Source organism: Otolemur garnettii, unplaced genomic scaffold, assembly GCF_000181295.1.
Source record: "Otolemur garnettii isolate 467f Iridium unplaced genomic scaffold, OtoGar3 scaffold00164, whole genome shotgun sequence".
NCBI classification, from domain to species: Eukaryota; Metazoa; Chordata; class Mammalia; order Primates; family Galagidae; genus Otolemur; species Otolemur garnettii.
Genome location: NW_003852559.1, coordinates 747,969 through 762,773, shown reverse-complemented (window position 1 = coordinate 762,773; position 14,805 = coordinate 747,969). Strand labels below are relative to the sequence as shown.

The 14,805-nt window shown below is 37.5% G+C and overlaps 1 protein-coding gene across 3 annotated transcripts in view; it reads right to left on the bottom strand.

The window, feature by feature from the left end:
- PRDM5 (PR/SET domain 5) overlaps positions 1-14,805 on the bottom strand; it is a 211,259-nt gene continuing 196,454 nt past the window's right edge. For 2 of the 3 annotated variants that reach the window (XM_003800057.2, XM_012811562.2), the window contains 2 exons: positions 11,373-11,477; positions 51-501 (listed from right to left, as the gene is read on the bottom strand). In XM_003800057.2, coding sequence (XP_003800105.1) covers positions 337-501; positions 11,373-11,477 — 270 coding nt within the window. In that variant the 3' untranslated portion in view covers positions 51-336. Of the gene's footprint in view, positions 502-11,372; positions 11,478-14,805 lie in introns of all 3 variants that reach the window. The other variant, XM_003800056.2, reaches the window with a different exon arrangement.

Here is a 14,805-nt window from a genome sequence, read left to right as displayed (position 1 = left end):
TAAAAAGGCCTACTAGGAGTATGTTAATAAACTTCATTACAGAGAAATGACCAAGAAAGAGTCTTGATTCCTTTTTCCATTTTTATAAGACAGCACACATTGTATTCTGCAAGGCTATGGAGTAGTTTGTTTTTTTCCATTTGAACCACTTCTGTTCTTCATCTTCTTTTTTTTTTTTATTTTGGATATGCATCTACAAGGTCTAAAGGTAGGTAAATAAGGACCGTGAAGCCAGTAAGTTACTTTTGGCTACTTCTGTTATGCTGATCAGGTGAGACAAATCTGGGATTCCTATTAGGAGCCTTTCTGAATGGTTTAATTCCTTTACAGCTCCCATTAGCTGTCAGCTACACCGTGGATATTGTCCATGTGCACTTTGAGGTAGTCATTCCTTGTAAACTTCTTATGGCAAAACTGGCATTCTGCCAGTGGACGATTGGGATTATGAGTCATCTTGTGTCGGATCAGCATTTTCTTCAGGCTAAAAGCCAAGTCACAAACCTAGAAAAGACCCAAAGATACCAACTATGTTATAGTGAAAAACCTGAAAATACACCCACTTATCATCTATATAGCACGTATTATTCAAATTTCTCCTATCAAGTATGTAGTAACTGGCATAAAAACAAAAACTGCTTTTGGAATAAACAGGATTTAATGCCCAAATTAATGGGCAAAGAAAATTAATTACGGTTCCCACAAGTTATGTGCATTTAATTTGTGTCCCCTCCACCCCAACCATCCTCCACTCCCCACAGCTGCTGGATTTAAACATTCCTAGAGAAACCACTTTCTGGGAACAATAACTTTCTTACCATGATGGGGTTACTTGCCATTCTACATCAAACCTTTTCAGCAAAATCTTTTATGGTCTAGATGAAATTCTTTCATGTGGCATAAATGGCACAAGACATTGCTCTCCAATGATTCTTTCAATTCGATCTGACTTTTATAGTAAAAGGTTAAGATTGCCTTAAACATTGCACACTGAAATTTATCACCCCACTTTTCCACTTCTTATTTTTTATTATCTATACTTCGTTTAGCTAAAGAATGTAACAAGTTGACTTCTTATAAGCTGTGCCATATCTGCACCTGGCCCAACATACATACATTAAACAGCCCAATAATTTAAAATATTAAATTAACATGAAAGATATAAGGCATAAACTACTCAAGTGATAAAAGAAAATGATATGGAATTCACAATTTGATGTTATTCACACCAATTCCATTTACATGTAATTTTTCAAAAGCACATCCATTTAAAGTAGGGCATGCTTAAATAATGTGAAAACACCGTGAAAAACATAATGAATACAATGAGAGAGGAAATGGATTGTAAAAATACTATAAGGAAAGCTACAATTCTAAATGAGGTGAGGTTTGTGAAAATATTAAAGCGAATGTAAAATTCACTGTCTCTCTTTATAAAGGAAAGAGGATATATGTTCACAGCAACAAAATAACTCAGAAAGGCTCCGGCCATAATTTGGCAAGGAGGTCGAGAGTAAGCAGATATAATGCATTTCATTTACACGTAGGTAGGAGCAAAGGGTGGTAGGAAGAAAAGTGAGTCCACTTACCAAGGAAGTCTGCTTTGACCTCCCAATTTAAAACTGAAACCTGCCATCCTCTCTGGGTCCTCTCTACTTTGCTCAAATTTAGTTTTTACACAGTATTTGTCACCTTCTGACTCACTGTCTGTCTTTGCTTCCAGCTCTGTGAGAGTCTCGGCTCTGCAGAGGCAAGTACTTATGTGTTCTAAGGGCTAAGACAATCCATGGAGTCAGTACCAAAGAAGTATTTGTTGAATGAACTTGGGTTTGAATTCTGACTCTAACACTCACTAGGAAAGTTTAAATGATCAAAGTATCCCTTTCAACTTTGGTTCCCTAACCTGTAAAACAGTAAACAATAATGATAATAGTCCGTGTAAAGGGTGTTGTATCAAAGATGCATAAATGTTAGTGCCTATTTTTTTCTCTTTCATCCTCTCTAACAAGATACACAATCAAACAGTTTGGAAGGAATAAACTAATGTTTTATTGAAATAAAAAGTTTAATGGTATATGAACAAATAAATATATGAGAGAAACAATAGATTAATATTAATTGACATCAACTGGGAAATTGGGGGTCTTTTTGGTTTCTATTATTTCCTCAATCTTCAGAAATTAAAAAGTAAACTTTTATAATCAGAAAGAAAATATTATTTTGGAATGAAAAAATATGGTTTAACTGAGTGATAGTTCTAGATGCTCATCTCCCATTCAGCAACAAGCCTGCCCACACCAGACTTCCATCTTTCATATTTTAACTCTCCAAATAGCTCTCTAAAGGTTACCCATAGCCTCCACACTGCTAAATCCAATGGGTCCCCTTGAACTCCCATTCAACATGAATTCTCAGCCTCATTTCACATACTTAGCCACATCCCCTGCTTTTTCGGTTGGGATTTCCGTAATAACCTGCTGTCCTTGTTTTCCCTCTAATTCCCTGCATAGGCTTCTCTTCCATCCTGACCTTGAAGTGTAGCTCTCAGTGCCTGATCACTAGCGCTCTTCTCCATTCACTTTGTATCAATCTCCCTAGGTGATGTGAATCATATTCATGCCTTTTGTTATCATTTATGTAGAGATCACTAGCAAATAATACCTCTAATCTAGTTCTTTCTTCTGATCTTTACAGTGAAATATTTACCTTCCCCCTCGAGTAGCTCACTGGTACCCCAAACATAGTATGTCTGAAAGTGACCCTAACTCAGGATCTTCAACTCCCAAATCTAATTTTCAAAAAAAAATGGTTCCACCAGCCACCTGGGTCTTGCTGCAAACATGGCAGTCAGCCTTGACCCAATGTCTCTCTCCTTCATGTCCATCTCTTCCAATCAATTACCAAGTTCTAGTATTTCTTTCTCATACACATTTCTTGAAGACATTTAATCATCTCCATTTCCACTGCTACCACCTAAGTGAAAATCATTAACTGCTTGGGATTGGTACATATTTACTAAAAAGAAAATGTTTCAGATGCATTCTCTATTGTCCATATTTTTAAATAAAATATATCTATACTCTTCCTGTATTTACACATTACATTTTTAAAATAGATAAAACTACTGTATTTTTAATCTTAAAATAGTAATTATGGTATATTCTCACTAGGCATATTTTAATACAGGATATAGATTTAGGGTCAGAGTCATCTTTAACAGAAAGTATAGGCAAATACATAATTCAGATGTCCCCTTGATAACTTTAATTTTTTTTTCTTTTTTTTTTTTTTTTATTGAATGGTAACTATGTACATTAATGCACTTCTGGGGTACAGTGTGGGGTTTTCACATGCAATCTGAAATACTTCCATCAACTGGTCAACACAGCCTTCATGTCATTTTCTCAGTTATTGCTTTAAAACGTTCATTCACATGGATGGAGCTGGAGAATGTTCTTCTGAGCAAAGTATCACAAGAATGGAGGAAAAAGTATCCAATGTACACACCCCTATTATGAAACTAATTTAAACCTTTTTATATGAAAGCTATAACCAAATAGCCTAAGAATATGGGGAGGGGGGAGGGAAAAGGGAGGGGGGAATGGGTGGAGGGAGGGGGTTTGGAGGGATTACTTCTGAGGTTTACCTTATAGGGGTACAGGTGAATCTTTCTAAGAGATAACTTTAATTTTTGAGCTTACTTTTTACTATGTATGCTGATGTCACTATATTTTATCTCAAACTGTTGGTAACTAGTAGTATTAAATCTGCCGCTTTCTTTCTGTTAGCCTTTGTTGTATTATTAATATTATTTTTGATCTACGGTTTCTGTATAGAAAAACACTGATGTATGGTTTCTGGCCACTTATTTTGTAAGGATTACTGTATTTAAAAATAGGTAATAGAATCCATATCTTTAATTAACCAAGAATGCAGACAGTGCAATTCTGCCATGCACTGAAACAAACAGGGGACTCTAAGCCAACCAGCATCACCAGGAATTGCTACTCTTCCCTCTGATCACACTCAGTACTGACCTCAGAAGATCCCAGCCGACAACCGCCAAGTGAGGTCACCAAAGTCAAGCCCTCAATTTAACGATACTGAAGTGAACTGTGTTCTTATTTTTTAAATACAACCCACAGAGGAATCAAAGTTGTAATCTTTCTTTCCCTGATCCCAGTGGATATCGTGTATGCTTCCTGGGACGTGCACCTTCTCACTTAGAAAACTAAAGCCTGGATTGCTGCCATAGCCCACGTCAGTCATTCTCAAATAGGGGCGGTACAACCTTCTCTCCCTGCAGGAAATGTTTGGAATTCTAGAAGATGTTTCATTGCTCTGACAAATGGGAGTTGTTAACCTACATATTGTACAGTAGCATGGATGCAAACACCCTGTAACATGTGGGACACATTCACACATGCCACACGTGACCTGTTGCTACATGCTATCTGAATCCCCCTGTGTTAATCCTCATCCACTCTAGTCTATGCTCTACACAACAGTTTGAAGCATTTTTGAAAACACAAATGTCATACTGTCACCTAAAAATCCTTCCCTGATTCCTCACTGCTTGAAGGGTAATCAACAATCTCCAGCCAAACTCAGCAGCCCCCTGCAGGCTCCGGAGCACACCACTGTCTCCCTGCTCAGCACCTTCTCACTTCTCTTCACCCAGCTTCCTTCTGCTCGCACCTCGGGAAGCCCATGTCCTTGTCTGCCCCTGACATCCTCTGTCAGATACTCTTACAGCAGCTTTTACTTTTCCCTCACAACCCTTTCCTCATGTGTAATTCATTATTGTGTGATTCTTTTGTCTGTTCCTTACTAGCCTAATGAACGTGAGGGCAAGAGTAGTCACTCCATAACTTTGCTGAATTAAAGGAAGAAATAATGGTTGGTAGATAGACGGATACACCAGTAAATAAATTAAATCTGTATGGCAATATGAATACTCCAAAGTCAGTGGAATACTTCCAGAGAAATTAAAGAAGGTATCTATAAAGAGCATTTTCAAGTCAAAGAAAAGGTAATTGTTTTCTTAAGTATATTAAAATTCTTGATCACAAATAAGATAGATTTAAGACGTATCCCTCATATATTTCTCTGATTCCTTCTCCAAATCCAATGTCAAAATAAACAACTGATATCAAACTCTTCAATGGGTTCCTAATGAAATTAGATTCTTGATACATCACTTACTGTGGCTGCAAGGCCCCCGATTCTCTCTCTGATTTCACCCCACCCCAGCCTCCCCATGCTCCTGCTGTACCTGCCTTCTCCTTCCCCTGCCCCCATTTCCACTGTAGCCCCAGTCTATGCTATTCCTCTGCCTGAAATGCTCTTTTCCCATGAGGACTCTTCTCATCTTTTAAGCTACTTAGAGGCATTTTCAGAAAAAATGTTTCCCTAACCATTCGTAGCCTCATGGCTGCTTTTTTCTTCCTTTTCTTATTTTTATCACAAATTGTAATCAGATGCTTATTTGACTAATGTTATGCTCCACCAGAACATGAGTTCTATGAGGGCTTGGACACGGCATTTTGTCCATCCCGGTGTTCGGCACAGGGCCTAGGCTTGAGAACTAACATATGGTTTTAATTAGGAGCCAGGAACCACTCTTAGCAATTTTTAAACATCAACTTGTTCAATCCTCACAACCACCTTTTAAAAATAGGTATTAGTGTTACTATTATCCCCATTTCACAGAAGAAAATGGAGACACAAAAGGTTAACCAGGTTTCTCAAGTTCAAAATCTAAGAAGAAGTTTCCAGAATCGAATCCTAGACAGTCTCAGGGTCTAAACCTAGACTGTCTGGGTTCACAGTCTATACTACCTCCCAAGGGCCGACTCTTAATAAAGGATCTCACTTCTAACAGAGATATGTGAGCTGACTGCACGTTTTCCATTTGCCTGGCTGACACCATTTTAAAAAATAAAAACCACTTTGAAAATATAAAGAAGGTTCTCAGACAGTTCAGCTCACCAGTGTGGTGGGAAGGATACAAAGTGCAAGTCCATTTACACAGTCACTATGGGAAAACTACAGTGATGGCAAGTTGGAGAAAATGGAAAGGAAGTTGAGCAAGATGCTGAAATCACTGATAATGGCTCTGAATTAAGGAAGTCCTAGGAGCTCCACAGAGGAGAGGGGATGGGAACAATCCATCGGATTGTTGAATGAGAGCCAGAGTGGAGGATTAAATGTCAGTAGAGAATACTGATGTCACAGTTGTAAAAACGACTACCTGACAGTCAAAGCTATGTGTGCATGAACTTAAATGCAGTCATTAAAATGATTCCAAATGATGATCTGTATAAATCAGCCAAATGCAAGAACATTTATAGCTATTTTAAAAATAGGGAAGAAAGAGTTCAAACAGTACAACTGGGATGCTTCCTTTTCTTTCTTTCCACCTGCAATTCTTATCCAATCCTTCACCCTATTCCAACTGAGTATTAATTCACATGTGGAAAAATGGAAAAACATTTATTCTTGCTATAGGCTGAAGGCAAGCTGATTTCGTTTTAAAATAAAATGAAACAAGCAATTTAACAGAAGTACCTTCATAGATAGGAATTAGAAATCTGTATACACATTTTCAGTTAACAAATACTTATCATATAAAATGTGCCTATCACTTTGGCTAGAAACAAAATGGCAAAGAACACCCTGCATTGCCCTTGGGGAGTCCACAGTGTAAGGAGTAATCTGAAATACTACGAACACTGCACTGGGAGAGGCACAGAGCAGTACTATCAGCGGCCTGGAGAGAAGAGGGAGTGGCTAAGACCTGGATCTGGAAGCATACACAGGGCTTCATCATGTCCTAAAATGGGCAATAATATTCCAGGGAGAGGGAAGAGGATACGCAGAGGTACTGAGGGTGTGAAGAACATGCCTCCACTGGGGAAGTGAAAACAGTTCCCCTAGCTGAAGATTAGACATCATTAGGGAAATACATTAAAAAGAAGTTAGAGTTCAAGGTTGGAAACAAACCTTGGTGAGTCTCATCATTGTAATAAGAAAGTAGAAGTATATTCTGTAAGTGGCAGTAAGTCATCAATGGATTCTAAATAGAGACTAAAGTATCATTTAGTCAACAAGCTGGAGAATATGAAATTGCAGCAAGAATATAAAATTCCTTAATTAGGAATTCAGAGATAGTGATAGGCTTGAGAAATAAGAAAAGGCAGGAACGGGACAGAATGGAAGCTGTGTGATTATGCACTTAAAAAGGCCTGGGTTTGAACTCCAGAATCCTGACTTGGCCAGTTATAAGCTGTGGACAACAAGTGGGTAACTCAACTTCCATGAGTCTTAATTGTCCCAAATACAGCAAAATAGTATAATAATACCTATATAATCCTGGGTTATAGTGAAGAACACAGATGATAAATGCAAACCATGGGTTTCTGCGTTTTTTCCCTCAATAGGAATTTAACTAGATGATGGCTATTATTCATGGTTTGGAGAAAAGGAGGTGTCTAATGTGAGGGTCAGATGTGATGTCTGGGTTATCTTGAAATGGGTAGAGTTTTCTGAAAGATAAACAACTGAAGAGGTCATGGCAAAAGATTCAGAAGACGGGAGAGACCATTATTTCAGTTCGGAATAAGGGCGTAAAGTCCTATGGGCAACTCAAGATGTCTGCCTAAAAGATCAGAAGAGAGATCTGGGCAGTAGACGGATTTCAGTCACCACCATCTGGACATTAGCTGTAAGCACTTAAAGTTAAATAGAGAGGCATGCTGGGGAAGTTGCAAGGCATAGGATGATGGGTCCTTGGGGTTAAAGTCCTGTTGATGAGAGAAGTGGCATTTGAACAAAATTGTTAAGAACTGAGATAGATATATATATATATATATGAGAACAATTGTATGCCAATGAATTAGATAACCTAGATGAAATGAATAAATTCCTAGAAACTCACGAACTACCAAAACTGCTTCAAGAAGAAATTAAAAAAAAAAAAAAAAAAAAAAAACTCAGCAGACCTATAGTAAACAAAGACATTGAATTAAATAAAAGAAATCTCAACAAAGGAAAGTTCGGGATCAAATGGCTTCACTGATGAATTCTTCCAAATATTGAAAGAAGAATGAACATCAATCCTTCTCTAACTCTCCTAAAAAAAGATAAGTAAGGAGGGAAGACTTTCAAACTCATTCTGTAAGGATAGCATGGCTCTTGATACCAAAGCCAGACAAAGATATTACAAAGAAAGAAAGCTACAGACCAGTATCTTTTATAAATCTCAATACAAAAATCCTCAAACAAAATAACCCAAAGACTAAAAGCTGAATCTAAAAGTATATTAAAAGGATTAGTAAAACAATGGAAAAAACACAAAGCCATCTCAATTGATACAGAAAAGGCATTTGATAAAAATCTAATTCCCTACCTTGATTAAAAACAAAACAGAAAATCAGCAGAGAAGGGGAAAGGGAATTCCTCAACATATAAAGGGTATTATGAAAAACTCCACAACTAACACCATGTTCAAGGATGGAAGACTGAAAAAGAAGACAAAAGAATGGATCCCCCTACTCTAAATGGATCAAAGACCTAAAGATAAGAGCTAAAACTATAAAATTCTTAGGACAAAAAACAAAAGAAAAAATCTTCATGACCTTGAATTTGGCAGCGCATTTTCAGAGAAAGCATAATCAAATAAAAAAAAAAAAGTAAAATGGACTTCATTGACATTACAACTTTCATGCATCAAAGGAAATTATCAAGAAAATGAAAAGAAAACCTACAGAATAGAAAAAGATACTTGGATATCACATCTCTGGTAAGGGTCTACTATTCTATACACACACACACACACACATATATATATCTCATAACAAAAAGGCAGACAATGCAATTTTAAAAAGGGCAAAATAGTTGAATAGACATTTCTCCAGAAAAGACATACAAATGGCCAAAAAGCACACGGAAAGATGCTCAGCATCACTGTTCTTAGAGGAATGTGAATCAAAACTACAATGAGGTTATTTCCCATCCGCATGATGGCTATATTTAAAAGAAAAAAAAAGAAAACAACAAGTGTTGGCAAATATGGAAAGAAACTGTAATCCTCATGCACTACTGATAGAAATATAAAATCATGCAGTTCCCGTGGAAAACAGGCAGTTCCCTAAGAAGGCAAACACAAAATCACCATTTGGCTCAGCAATTCCAAGCATTCTTCGGTATAAACGCTCAAGAACTGAAGACAGGAACTCAAACAAATACTTGTGTACCATGTTCACCAAGCACTATTCATAATAGCCAAAAGACAGAAACCACCCAAGTGTCCATCAATGAATGAATGGATGAACCAACTGTGATATATAATGCAATGGAATGACAGGCTAATGTGTGTGAACCTTGAAAGCATGATGCTAAATGAAAGCAGCTAGTCATAAATGGTCATGTATTATATGGTTCATCTATATGAAATAGCCAGAACAGGTAAATCTACAGAAGTGAAAGCAGATTGGCAGTTGCCAGCATCTGGAGGACAAAGTGACTGTTTAATGGGTTAGAGTTTTATTTGGGGGTGATGAAAATGTTTTAGAGCCAGATAGCGGTAGCAGTTAAACAACATTGTCAATATACAGTCACTAAACTGTTCGCTTTAAAATGATTAATTTTGATGTTATGGGCATTTTACCTCAATTAAAAAAAAATAAACACATTTTCTTGGCAGGATGACAGGGTGGCTATAATAAGAAACAGTGAGGGTCCTCAGTAGGAATGAAAACTGAGGGGAAGTAATGGATCTGAGAGCTCTTTAAATGGGAGAAAGTTGGTGAGAGGGGAGGAGGATGACTTCTATCCACAATGAGTAGGCTAGAGGACAAGATTTTGCAGTAAAACAGACAGTTCTCCAATGAGCAAGGTGCCTTTCAGAGAAGTTTAAGAGGCACTTAGAAACATGGATCTCTACTCAACAGATCAGTACAGGTTGCAAATGAAGATGGGAGAGGTTTGAACATATATCATAGAAGCAAATGGGATAGAAGCAGACAGAAAAAAGACTGTGCTTATCACTTTGTGGTCTTAAAAAAATAACATAATGATTCAATTTACCTGCAGAAATATTCAACAAAAACATACAGCATAAACGAAAGATGGGTTGGGCATGATGGTAGGAAGATGACCATGCAGAACTAATATTTAATGTCTGTTAAATACCAGTTATTTATATAACTTGTACAATTAAATTATCTATGTAGGTTTTGTCTTAATGAAAATGTTCCCAATAAAAGCAGCAATAAATTAAACCAACTGAAATTATTTGCGCTAAGGAGGCTGATCCTGCTGAGTGCACAGCTTTATGTGTGTACATTTCTTCCTCTCCGAGTGGTTCTTTCCTTAAAGAAGTTCACTGCTGATACAGGTATTTTTATGAGCAGGCCCACTGGGAGTACTTTCTTGCATTAACCCTACCACTGAAGTTTCATGGAAGGACAAGGAAAACATCTTGTGTCTGTAAGTTCCCCTTCGTACGGATTGATTGCCCCAGGCTTTATCCACTGGGACATGCTGATGGTGATGGAATTAAGTTCCTGACTTTCCTTCAAGATTTAAGTAGAATTCTATCCCGTGTAATTTCACACATTACAACTTTAATGTTTCTTCTTACGCCAATTCCCTAGCATCTGTGTCGACTCTGTTAATTGCCAATCCCACACAAAAGAACAGTATTGCTGAGAAACTCATTTTTTTTCACTAAATTGATCACTGCTAAGATTCATTTTATTGACAACAATAGTATTTTTCCTATCATGAATAAAGTAATCAGCTATGTCGAATAATTCCATTTCAATTCAAGGGTCACATGCAGAAAAACTAAACAGCAATAGCACTATTTATCAAAGAAGGAGTCCACATGTATTTTGGAAATTCAGGGTTTGGCTTTAACAAAGTAAATACCTTGACTAGCCAAATGTCTGGTTTAACTGGCATGAACCTATCAAAGATTTGGGCAGATACATGAAAGTTGCTTCAAAGCTTACTGTATTCTAAGATGACTGTTGTAGAAGATAAAAAGAAAAGAACAAAAAGGATCACACATTTATATCTAGAACAACTCAATGGCATTAATACAGGGTGTATTATGTCTTATAGAAAATCAGAGTTTTTCATTGAAAAAAAAATCAGACTTTATTTGCTACCATTCAACCAAGATGAGTTAATATGCCTAAAATGTGGTTCTATGGATCATGCAACCAAAATCTACGAACAGCACAAGACATTACCAGGCACAGACCATCACCATACACACACACGAATGCACACACATACATAAACATACACAAACACACCTCCTGTTATTGAGAACACTATGGAAAGAAAAGAGAATCCAAACTCACATCGCACTGAAAGGGCTTCTCTCCAGTGTGCGTCCTCTTGTGCTCATCCAGCCCGCGCTTCTGGCTGAAAGCTTTGCTGCACTCTGAGCACTTGTACGGCTTCTCCTGCAATGAAAAGAGACCACCAAAAATGCCAGTGAATGAGTGAATGCAGAGAGAGCCCTCCTTAGTAAGGAGTGTATTGGAGGAGGGACACAATTTATCAAGGTCTGCAGGATGCTGCAGTAAAATCACAGGGATGCTATGAAGTATTTTAAATTTTCAGGGGAAATAGCAATAATCAACATCTGCTAGACACCGAAAACTACTAGCTCAAGGCAGTTCACAGTTTCACATCAGAGTGTGCTACATTTTCTTCTAGGCTATCCCGTCTTTGCAAAACTGGACTTGGAGTGGCTGCTGAGATCTGACTACTTAAATTGAACTATTAGGTAATTTCTTTTAGCCCAGAAGTGCCATAAAAATTCACTGTGACGTTAAGGAATAGGAAGTACTATCCCTTTACTGAGATACCAAGAAAGTCTGAGAACCTCTGATGTAGACAGTGCCAACTGTTTACCGTCTCAGAGGGATTACTAGTAATGAAAACATTGAACTAATTTTTTTTATAGACTTTAGGGTAAGTTTAAAAACTAGAGCTTAACTGCAATTTATGTATTTTCATTTCTATTACCTAATCTATTTCCCTAGAGAATGTTCTTTTCTAAATTCTAAATTCTTTTTTTAAAATGAGGCATTTTTTATTATAAAAACAATAAAAACCCTCTTAAGGAAAAGAACTATCTCCAAAGGAAGAGAAAACATATCCAAATTCCTTAGCCATCTTTTTTCTTCCTCATGGCCTGGATCACAGCTCATCCTTAGCGATCTTTAATATTGGAAATTTGATCATATCACCATCTTCTTAGTCTGACTGAATTGTGAAATAAATTAGTTAACATGGTTCCATTCAAACAGCTGGCAAGATACTACTGAGCACATCAATAAAAAGTTCTGTACAGATTTAAGTAAACTTGCAATGAGATTTTTTTTCCCAAATATATATACCTTTAAAAATATTGCTATAACACTGTTTTGGATTTAGGTACTATACATATTAATATATGTTTCCCGTTACATTAACAAGTTGTAGCTCTATCTTCTTTTTTTTTTGGCCAGGGCTGGGTTTGAACCCGCTACCTCTGGCATATGGGGCCAGCGCCTTACTCCTTTGAGCCACAGGCGCCGCCCCGCTCTATCTTCTTAGTATCCCAAATTATAATTTTTTTGCAGATCTATAAAATGGTATATAAATACTCAGACAGACATAGATGTTTCCCCCAGCTAGCTTAGGAAATCAGACAATCTCATTGTAGGCACAACTACTGATGGGCCCCACTCCCTCCGCAGCACTCTCCCATCTGTCCAGGAACGGCCATTCTCCTAGATACGCTACTTAGCATTCCCTGGCCTTCCTCTATATTTTTTATCACCTTTGTATGGATGGGACCCTAAAGGCAAGTATTATTTCACCTTCAACAGTATGTAAAACAGAACATACAGACATTCTGTAGGTACTTCCAGTGTGTTCATTTGGGATGTAACTACTGCTTACCGTTACACCTTTATAAGCTTCTAGTCCTCCCTTTGATTTTGTGCTGTGTAATAACGATAGTACTTTCAAGGGACATATACCACAATTTACTTGTATACTATGTACATTCTTCAGTGACGGACAGGTAAATTTATTCCAGTTATTCAGTCTATCGTAAGAGTTTTAAGAACCCAAATAGTTGGCTCAGTGCCCATAGCTCAGTGGTTAGGGTGCCAGCCACATACACCTGGGCTAGCAGGTTTGTTCTAACCCAGCCCGGGCCTGCTAAACAAGGACAACTACAACAATAACAACAATAAAAATAGCTAGGCATTGTGGTGGGCGCCTGTTGTCCCAGCTACTTGGGAGGCTGAGGCAAGAGAATTGCTTAAGCCCAAGAGTTTGAGGTTGCTGTGATGCCACAACACCCTATAGAGGACAACAGAGTGAGACTATCTCAAATAAACCCCCCCAAACCCCAAATATTTATTAAGCATTGGTTTAGCTGAATAATGTCTTATACACATACACATGCATTCACCCACTCACATGTTGCTATTTTTCAAATATTTATGTGTACTATTGATGATTCATTCAATATACTTCATTTACAAATGTCACTGAAGTTAAATTATCTTTCCTTACTCATTTTCTCCTTAAAAAAGATAATACAAGTACAATGATTATCATATGTTTCTATATGTGTGTTGGCAGGAAAGTAGGGGATGAAATTTATAATGTTTAAAAGCTTCCTCGAAAGAGGAATTCATTTGATTAATTAGTTCTCAATCGGGTTGAACTCCCTCTTCTCTATTTAGAAGCATTTGAAGCCAGAGAATCCCTGGGGTTTTGCTTTAAGAGAAGCTCACAAAGGCCTCCACAATCACAGTTCTATGCCAGGCTAGCAGGAAGGGCTCTCTGTGCCCTCAGTCCCTGACTAAGTATTATAAAGTGGCCACATTTGCCCTTTAAACATGTGTTCCTTTTTTTACTCCAGATCTTATACAGGGACCACACGAATGATTTTCAACTGGTGTGCCAAATCTGAAGTGTGCCATGAAAATTTTTAAAGATAATTATTTTTGAAAGATGTTCAAAGCACAGTAAGTATATTCTTTTTTTAACTATTTTTTCTAATTAACATAATTTAAGTGTGCAGCAAAAATTTAACTATAGGTTTGATATGCCATGAGATAAAAAAAAGGATTGAAAATCACTGGTCTATACTATGCCTAAAGACATCACAAAAAGAAATACAATTCCTAACAAATATTGGTCAGACTACCTATAGTACTCCTTGGAAGGACCGCTAATGCTCACCCATGAAAGGGTCTCCACTTTCTAGTGAATGTTGTCTAAGCACGTGGTAGAGAATCCCTGTGCCGATAATGGCACTTACACCAGCGGCAGCACCGAGAGGTCACAGGTCACTTAGCTCAAGATTAAGGGAATCAAATAAGCCCAGATAAAAGAAAACAGATGCATTTTCTGCCACCTCCTCTTTTTCCTTACTAATTTCTTCTCATTACCACCAACAAGCCACGTCAGGGAAATAGCAATCCTTACCTGGTGATCAGTTAGACAGTAAGAAAGGGCACGGAGCAGGCTGAGTGGTACAGGGCATAAGATCAGGGCGATACCTACCTGTCTTCCAGATTTGTCCTTTAAACTTTGTTTAAAAAAACAAACAAACAAAAAAAAACAACTCCTCATTATCTCTGGAGTATTTCTGAATATACTCAGCCCTAACTCTCCAGTCCAGAGAGATACATCCCTATGTGAAAGGGTGCCCAAGAATTTCAAGTTCTAATCTTCACTACTTATCCTTGTCATAAGGCTCAGTGAGCAGATGGTGGTCAG